Source organism: Chelmon rostratus, chromosome 16 (assembly GCF_017976325.1).
Source record: "Chelmon rostratus isolate fCheRos1 chromosome 16, fCheRos1.pri, whole genome shotgun sequence".
In the NCBI taxonomy this organism is placed as follows: domain Eukaryota; kingdom Metazoa; phylum Chordata; class Actinopteri; order Chaetodontiformes; family Chaetodontidae; genus Chelmon; species Chelmon rostratus.
The window spans coordinates 5623453-5632783 of NC_055673.1; the positions used below are offsets into that span (position 1 = coordinate 5623453).

At 39.3% G+C, this 9331-nt stretch overlaps 1 protein-coding gene across 1 annotated transcript; it reads left to right on the forward strand.

Moving 5' to 3' along the window:
• The first annotated feature begins 395 nt into the window (after positions 1-395).
• On the forward strand, positions 396-9064 carry eif3eb (eukaryotic translation initiation factor 3, subunit E, b). Its single transcript, XM_041955062.1, has 13 exons — positions 396-495; positions 958-1075; positions 1480-1597; positions 1750-1792; positions 2512-2616; positions 2736-2861; positions 3339-3463; positions 4199-4325; positions 4425-4526; positions 6570-6679; positions 6961-7063; positions 7301-7435; positions 8749-9064. Exons 1-13 carry the CDS (start codon positions 406-408, stop codon positions 8785-8787), a joined length of 1341 nt encoding a protein of 446 aa, XP_041810996.1. The 5' UTR covers positions 396-405; the 3' UTR covers positions 8788-9064.
• Positions 9065-9331: the final 267 nt, after the last annotated feature.

Consider the following 9331-nt stretch of genomic DNA (forward strand, 5'->3'; position numbering starts at 1 on the left):
TGCAAGGACTTTCATTCAATATAGCATACTAATTTGATGTCAAACAAAGTATTTTGTTAATTAGATGTTAACTGCCTCAACATATTTATGATAAATGTTTAACATTAATATTTGATCAATTGTTCATTTGTCAATAAATATACATCAACAGACACTAAAATGTGAGTAGGTCTACTGATTTTATATGAATTTTTATATAATGCATTTTGCTTATTTGTAATTCTGTTTTTACATTAATGCTTATTGCTTACGTTTTTTCCCTGTGCAATTAGAAAACTTGTGCAAAACTTGTATGTTTTTTTTTTAATGTCTCAAAAAATAAAAGGGGGAAAATTAGATGACGTCGCAGTCCTTGGTTCCGTCTGTTCTGTTTGTCAATAAAGTTTGTCATTGCAGCCAGCCAAGATGGCGGACTACGATTTGACAACCAAAATAGCACATTTTCTGGACCGGCATTTGGTTTTTCCTCTTTTGGAATTCCTGTCCGTGAAAGAGGTATGTTATCTTTTGAATCGTATAACGCCAAAATATGATGTAGTTGTTTCTCAGTGGTCATTTTGCCTGAAAATACTGTCGTTGCTAGCACCGATTAGTCCCAGCCGGCTAGCTGTCACGCTAGCAAACAGTTAGCCCGCTTACTGACAGCAAACGCTAGCCAAACTTAGAATTTATTTTCGTTTTTTATTCCTGGTGTGTTGATGTAATGTAGTTATAGTAGCAGCAAATGACTGCGTATTCGGTAAACTGATATTACAGCTTTGGCTAACTAGCTTCGTATTATGGTTACTCAGCGTGTTAACCTACACCTACCGTTAGCTACCATAGTGATCATACAGGATTAACGTTGGCGATAACCAGCTAGACCCGATGTCATTTCCCTTTTACTCTTTTGTGCAGTTGTTTAATTGAACGTGTTACCCAAATTAAGTTAAACACATTTGTTTTTAATTGTGGCAGATCTACAATGAAAAGGAACTTCTTCAGGGAAAGCTGGACCTCCTCAGCGACACGAACATGGTGGATTTTGCCATGGATGTGTACAAAAACTTGTACGCGGACAAGGAAATCCCACACTGTAAGACAGCTCTTTATATTTTGGTCTGATTCCACAACATTGGGTTCAGTCATAACGTCTATCTTTCAGTCATTACAATTAAAGATGCATATTGGGCACTGATTTAAGCAAGTGGAGGTACTGTAGATTGTCAGATATGTTATTACAGGAAATAGTCAAAGGGAAAAAAACTTGAGTTTAGTGGTCAAAGAGATCAAAATGTAATAACACTGTAATCTGGAAAGTGTTTGATTACTGGGCATGACATATTTGTCAGAAAATATCTTTGCTGTTCAGTGCTGTTAATCTTCCAACCATCTGAATTTATCATTGAGATTAGCTGTGTTTGTTTTTCCTCTGTATTCAGTTGTAACCACCACTAATGTAACAACAGTGTGTAAATGTGAGAATATGCCCTGTTTCAGCTCTGAGGGAGAAGAGAAGTACTGTGGTGGCCCAGCTGAAGCAGCTCCAGTCAGAGACAGAGCCAATTGTCAAGATGTTTGAAGACCCGGAGACCACTCGACAGATGCAGTCTACAAGGTCACATCAACTTGTCAAAGAATTGCATTTCTCTCAATACTTTGCTCGCTCTATATTATAGTACTGACAGTATTATACTTGTGAAAGTATGTCTGCGGACTGTAAAAGACTCACCTGACATCTATTGATCTGTTTGTTTCATTCTTAATCAGAGATGGGAGGATGCTCTTCGACTATCTTTCAGAGAAACACAATGTAAGTTTTGAAATGTTAAGCTGAATTCAATATATTCCTCTTATGAAAAGTGCACTGCATTTTAATCTTTACGGTGGGTTTTGCAATGTCTCTTTGTTTCCATGACAACCAGCTGCAACTGTGAGCCAGCAGGACTGTTATCCAAATCTCAGAATCCTAATACATCCAACAGCACCCTCCAAAGTGCTCATTACTCACTCAATGATCAGAATAACTACTTGGAACTGTTCTGCCAATCGTTTTTTTTAATCTACCTTTTGTCTCAAATCTTCAGATGAATTACACTTCTTGTTGGATTTGTTGCTACATAAAAACATTCACATCATCTGCACTACTCTAAAAACAGAGAGGACTTGTTAGTGTGAAAAAGGCTTTGTTTTGCCTGAAAAGATGAAAGATACCAGCAAATTCCCCAATCAGCCACATTCTGTCAGCTTTGAAGCCTCTTGCAATTAGATTTCTTTGAGGCGGGGGGCAGTGAATTAAAAAACGGTGGATAAGTGTGACTGAGCTCCAGGGCTGTAGACTGTTCATTATAACCACGGTGTCTTGCCTCTCATTTTATAATGAACCTTTACCAGCTAATATACAGGCAGACATGCCAATCCTTTCAATCAAAGCCAAACATTGACTTCGTATAAATGGTTGCTGGTCAGTTTTCAACCTTGTTAAATGTGCTTTAATTTAAGTTTGTATGTCTGTTATCTTTTCTTTCTTAGTTTCGTCAAGAATACCTGGACACTCTGTACAGGTATGCCAAATTCCAGTATGAGTGTGGTAACTACTCAGGGGCTGCAGAGTACCTCTACTTCTTCCGTGTCCTGGTAAGAATAACTGTATAAGAAGAGAAAAAGTTCCTCATATGCCTTACTCGATTCAATGATCTTCTACTACTACTACTCAGTCAGATTGCGATGAACTGAATTTGTTGCTCTCTGCTCAGGTTCCCTCAACAGACAGGAACGCCTTGAGCTCTTTGTGGGGGAAACTGGCCTCAGAGATCCTGATGCAGAACTGGGAAGCAGCCATGGAGGATCTCACTCGACTAAGGGAGACCATTGATAACAACGTAAGTAAATAGTCCTTTTGGAAACAAAATTTCACATGGATTTACAGTACACCTGGAATCAAGATTTGCTAGTTTTATTAGTTAATGGATTGGGAATACAGAAATTAAATGAGATGGGCCAAGCAGCACATGGCAACATGGAATGACATTTGCAGTTTCGGGTAAACTCAATTCTGAAGTAGACAACTGCAGGACTGAGAGTGAAGCTCATTTTGTGAAATGTCAGAACCAATATCAAGGTACCCGGACTGAAATCAAATCAAGATGAAGGTTCAATAAATGACCTACTGCTATTTGTAGGTCATTTCCTCCATAGTTACAATGTGAACCTGCTTTTTGGCTTTTTCTCCTCAGTTTGGCAGCAAAGTGTGTCCCTGAACACTTTTCTGAATTGTCGTCATAGGTGTTCTTGTTCTACAGCCGTTGTCTGATGCAACATTGTATAACACCTACCATTTGTGTCCTCTCTCCTTTCAGTCTGTGAGCTCTCCTCTCCAGTCACTCCAGCAGAGGACTTGGCTCATCCACTGGTCCCTCTTTGTGTTTTTCAACCATCCTAAAGGCAGGGACAACATCATCGAGCTCTTCCTCTATCAGCCTCAGTGAGTCTCAATATAGCAAAGAACAGTCAACTTTTGAATTTACAATACAAGGCATATACACAGGATTGATGGTGCTGTAATCCTGAGCTTATATTAAATTCTTTATACTATTCAACAACACAGGAAAATGTAGTACACAACTCAAGAAAGTATATTGAAGACTGAGATGCAGTTGAAAGCTCTCAATCATTAATAAATGGGCCTTTTTGAGCTTGGGCTGGAACTAATAATTATTTTTTGGTGGTTTATTTCGTAGTTTTTCGATAAACGTCAAACATTTTCACTTCAAATAGCTTCTTTTTTTTGCCTTATTTGCCTTTTTTGTCATTTATAGACATTTTAATGTAGAAATGTCACTTAGTATACATTTAACTGACGTTCTCTTAATTACGTCATCTTGTTGCGCCCTCTTCTTCTGCAATTGTATAATGGTTTTCCAGCTGGGGACTTGGTACCATCTGTGACTTATCTTAATGAACCAACTCCTAATAATCGCACAAAGGGAGTGGGTGGAATCAATCACTTTGATTTAAAATGTATTTCATTTACAAATGTGTGTGTTTTGTTTAAATTGTACCCTGTAAGGTATTTAACAGCATGAATGACAGATTTCACAGCACAGCTTCTGTGTGTGGGAAAAAAAAGTGTTGTCAAACTGACTAACTGGTCCTGACCAAATTTGTTGTGATGGCAACTAATGCCGGCGACACTGTGTGCTGCCTTTGTGTTTTTTAGGTACTTGAATGCCATCCAGACAATGTGCCCTCACATCCTTCGATACCTTACAACTGCAGTCATCACCAACAAAGATGTACGAAAGCGCAGGCAAGTGCTCAAGGACTTGGTGAAAGTCATTCAGCAGGTAAGGTCAATAGCTGTTAGCACAATAAATTTTAATTGATGTGACTCAAGGATTTAGTCAACACAACACACAATGACTGTTCCTCTGTCACTCCCACAGGAGTCATACACGTACAAGGATCCAATCACAGAGTTTGTGGAGTGTCTCTATGTGAACTTCGACTTCGACAGTGCCCAGAAGAAGCTGAGGGAGTGTGAGTCGGTAAGGATGTTTTTCTCCTTCAGTTTTCCTGCTTGACAGTGTGTGTTTGTCATGGTGCAAAGGCCTAAATCGCCCCACAAAAGTTGGCTGTCTCCCGGGACTGAGGGGTAATATGAAGCTTCCTTCAGCTATGGTGCTCTGATCTCCTGAGTCCCTGGCATTTAACTTCGCAGCTATTCAGCCTCAGCAAATCCATGTCTGGCCTGATTTGCTGGCTCTTACTTTTCTTCAGTTTGATTTTCAAAGGGGAACAGCTGTCAGATTTGGGGCTCTGATGCCTCCTCTTTGGAAACCCTTGACTGCAGTTTGGTAGTTGTGTTAGGGGGCCACTTTGTGCATTCTCTAAGCACTCTGATCAATTAACTTTTACCCCTCTTGTATAAATTACTCAGTGATTGCGAAGGCCTCAACTATCCTGTCAGATATGGAGTGTGAGCATGATGGGAGAATGAAGATAGTTCATTAAGTCACTCCGTTGTCATGGAATCTGTTGGCTTTTAATGCTCAGGGGAATTTAAATGCACATGTTTTTTGTTCAGTTTCCCTCTAGAGATCAGCAACTTGTCTTAATTACTGTATAAATATTGTTGTAAGATGTTTTTGCTTTGCTACAAGGTCAACTTCACTGTGACATCGTAATGTTTTGTAAAAACACTTTTCTGGCCATTATTCAACACCATAACTCAGGAGAAGGCAGATTGTGACCATATTTCACATTTGGTCAGATACTGAATTGGTGACGCTAATCTTGAAACAGTGCTGATTGTATGGAGCTTCTGCTGGGTTGAAGATATGTGTCAAGCATCCACATTTTACATTTTATGGCTTCTTTGCAGCAATATCCATATTTGAAGCATTGTAGTCACCACAAGCTGATTGGTTCTGCTGATATTGAGCTTGAGGTGATTGTTCGTCAGCCACCAAAGAATACACTAATGACACGTATTATGAGTCTGGACAGACATTGTTGTAAAGTGCACCGTGACTGGTTGATGGAGGCATATGTAAGGTGGTAATTCTAGTTTAACTTGGCGTCTTATTTTCCCATGCTTTTGTGTCGGAATTACTTATGGGGACACCAATTTTTGAAATTGGCCCAGTATTGAAAGGGAGCGCTGCAGCCACATCAAGCAAAAGGTAAAAAAAAAGTGTTTTTATCCTGTTTTGCGGCTGCTGGCTGCAGCACTGTTGTTCAGTACTGGACCAATTTCAAAAACTGTTGTCCCCATTAGAAACTTAGACAGAAAAACACTGAAAAATAGTCCAGGTAGAAAATTACAGAAGTTTCCCATTATTTTAAATATACCTGCGAATATAGCTGAGCATTAACATTTTGGCTTCTTTTCCTCATAGGCAGAACATTGCTTTGTGAGTTTATCTAAGGATGTTCCTTTGAACAGGACTATAACTCAACATCAGGACATGATTTAGCCTACACACTCATGCCACAGGATCCTCCTATACAGCAGATGACCTGAGGAGATTTGGAGGCACATTGATTCATAAATGTGCATTTAAAGAGGAAAATTAGATTTTCCAGTTGTTAATAGTGTGGTATCATGCAGTTTGTGTTTCTGGGAATTTAGGAAAAAAAATCCACATTATCTGAACCAGGAACCCATATAAACCATCTTATAAATAGTCTACATTGTGAGGTTGGATAGTTGTGACCAGGACATTTTAATGTATGGGTGGACAAACCAACAGCTCAAAACTCTGCCAGAACAGCCAGACCACAGGAAATGGTTTCTCGCACATCATGTTTGGTTGTTGTGTGGTGCTATTATGTACTGCTGCATACTGAAGTATACTTATCATTCCAGTAAAAAGTGGGTTTGGTTTAAAATTATAGCTAAACACACAGTGTAGAAATGTGGGCTGCTGTTTCATCACAAGTTGGAAAATGTGCCAATCTAGTACTATTACTACCAATGGAAGAAACATTTTCCTGATTATTCTTTTTCTAAACTTTCTATACTTGATTGCATTGTATGTGTATAAAGTGAACAATGCTTACAGTTGTATGGTCTTTCATTCCTTCAGGTCCTTGTGAATGACTTCTTCTTGGTCGCTTGCCTTGAGGATTTCATTGAGAACGCCCGCCTCTTCATCTTTGAGACCTTTTGTCGGATTCATCAGTGTATCAGCATCAGGTACACCGTCCTTGAAATAGGCCTATTTGTCAGTAACTGTGTGTGTACTGACTTTAACTGTGAGCGCGCAGTTTCTTTACAACATGAGAAGAAAAACTCTTTTCAACTTCTGTGCTCAGATGATTGATCAGATTTTACTTCTCAGTCCTCCCAAAGTGTAGATGCTATTCATGTTCAGTTTTTCAAGTGTATTCAACAGTAAAAAAAAGGGACCTTCGGATCCTCCCAAAGGATAATTGCTTGACTGAAGTGTCCCCTCCTCCTTCGCTCTCTCCACTCAGCATGCTGGCAGACAAGCTCAACATGACGCCCGAGGAGGCGGAGAGGTGGATCGTCAACCTCATCCGTAACGCCAGGCTTGATGCCAAGATCGACTCCAAACTGGTGAGACTCTGCATTCACTGCCCCACCTTCAGTCAAATGAGCTTCAAATCACTGAGCCCAGCATAAACAGCCCTGACTAGACTGCTAATTTGTGTAGTAATAAAGCTACGTTAGTGTGTTTATTTTACTCATATAAGACTGAAAACATCATTGAAAAGCTGTTTGGACTTGCGCCTCAATGAGCTACTTCAAAGTCAGTCCGTTAGAAAAATAAGTGTTTGTGAATTTGCTCGTCAGGGTCACGTGGTGATGGGCAACAACGCCGTGTCGCCGTACCAGCAGGTGATCGAGAAGACCAAGAGCCTCTCTTTCCGTAGCCAGATGTTGGCAATGAACATCGAGAAGAAAGTGGCGCACAGCAACAGGAATGAGGTAGACTGGCCATGAGACATTTTAAAGGGACGTGAACTCACCCTTTATTAGTATTAATGGTTGGAGGAAATAGGATATTAATTATTTCTTTCTTTTATTGTCATCTATCAGATGATCAGTTGAAAGACTGAAATTTCTTAACAAAAATAACTTCTAGTTCAAGGCATGATTTAATTAAAACATAATAAAACAGTCATTTTTTGGTCCAGTTCATACTGTTTGTACTAACATTGGCTCTAAAAGGCTTGTTTTCTTTGCTTACAATCAAAGATACATGTGTGGAAAAGTTGCGCACATCATGTCACATCATTCATGCTTCCACTCACCTGTCATGTCAGTATGTACAGACCACTTTCTTTAGTCCTACTGCCCTCTGATGGAGCCATGTGAAAACACGACATTTTCAAAGAACTCCAAGTCTTTTCCCCTGTTTTTGGTTTTAATTGTGATCACTGATTTTCTGCTCATGCTCTTAACATGAAACAACATTGCTTTAAGTTCATGTGCTTTGCACAACATTTCATTTTGGGTAAAAAGAAAAGTCATGTAAGTCTGATTGACTCTACACAGTCCAGTCCAGCGCAGTGTGTGCTACAAAAAAAGCCTCTTGCACCATAAAAGCCTGACATGATGGACTTCCTGGTATTTTGAATTTTTTTAAGAACAGTGACATGCTTAGAACTTGTTGGATTTTGACTATCAACACCAAAATCCAGCATTGCTGGACTGAGACTGACATTTCTACTGTAAGTGAGCAAGATTGGCAAAAAAAACATGGCCACCATCCACCCAAAAAATATGCAAAGGGCAAGGTTTAGAAGGAAAATGGTCATAATTTGTTCACAATTTGTCCAGTCATCATAAATCTGAAGGCAAGTATTAACCAAAATCTGATGAACGGAGGGCAAATGATGGAACTTTGAGTGTGTAATTACTGAAGTGCTGCAGGCTTTGCGAGGATGGCATTAGAGTGTGATTGGTCTCACTCCGTCTTTAAACAGAATTAAATTGGCAGAGGTGACATTGCTCACCTTTGTGAAGCCTGAAACCTGCTCGTTGCTGCTTGTGGCTTTAGGTTTGGCCCATTGAGCTGCTTCCTTGTGTTGAGCGCAGAAGTGCTGGTCATAATTTTGTCAGAACGTGATTTGTTTTTGTCCTGTCAATCATTTTGAGAGAGACGCTGGCAGGTGTTTTCAGTTGGAGGGCATCTAATTTTGGAACAAATCTCTTGTTGACTTCATAAAGCAGTCTGAACGTTTCTTCTAACACCTCTTCTAATGTTTTTTTTGTTTGTTTTTGTGCCATTTTCTCAGACGCCAAACTGGGCTGCTCAAGACTCCGGCTTCTATTAAAATGGAAATCAGTGTCAAGAGGATGCAGCTGAAAATGATTATTTATTCTTTTTATTGTATTTCTGAATTCATCCGTTTATCTGCAATTATTTAACTGCCAGCTTAACTGCTGCAATGCACATTATCCAGAGGAGGCAGCAACTCTCGGTAAGGTTTCACTCAAGGTGTTATCCGTATGACGTGGACACTATTCTCCTCATAACTTGTAACTTATTTAGGAATATGGTATTGTTTGATTTTGAGGTCGAGTGTCATAAGAATTAAACAGTATTTTGCCTCTTTAAAGAGATTTGTTTCTTCTGTCTTTATCAATATTTAACCACTAGATGGTGCAGTTGGTTTACATTTTTCTTTCTGTCTGCAGCCAATTGAAGCATTTCACAATATCTACGGCTGCACATATTGCTGTACTTCCTATTACAATGTCTAATTTTAATTTTTGGATTTGTCATAAAAGGAAGAACAGACAGATGCATAACTGACATAAGTTAAATTTTAAAAAATTCTGACGTAAGTAGACACTGACCTTAACTCTCATGCAACC

Excerpts from the sequence above, each read along its gene's own strand:
- eif3eb (XM_041955062.1), top strand. The coding sequence starts at position 406 with ATGGCGGACTACGATTTGACAACCAAAATAGCACATTTTCTGGACCGG. Across the intron at positions 4,527-6,569 it reads AGCTGAGGGAGTGTGAGTCG|GTCCTTGTGAATGACTTCTT; the intron begins GTAAGGATGTTT and ends TCATTCCTTCAG. Across the intron at positions 6,680-6,960 it reads CATCAGTGTATCAGCATCAG|CATGCTGGCAGACAAGCTCA; the intron begins GTACACCGTCCT and ends CTCTCCACTCAG.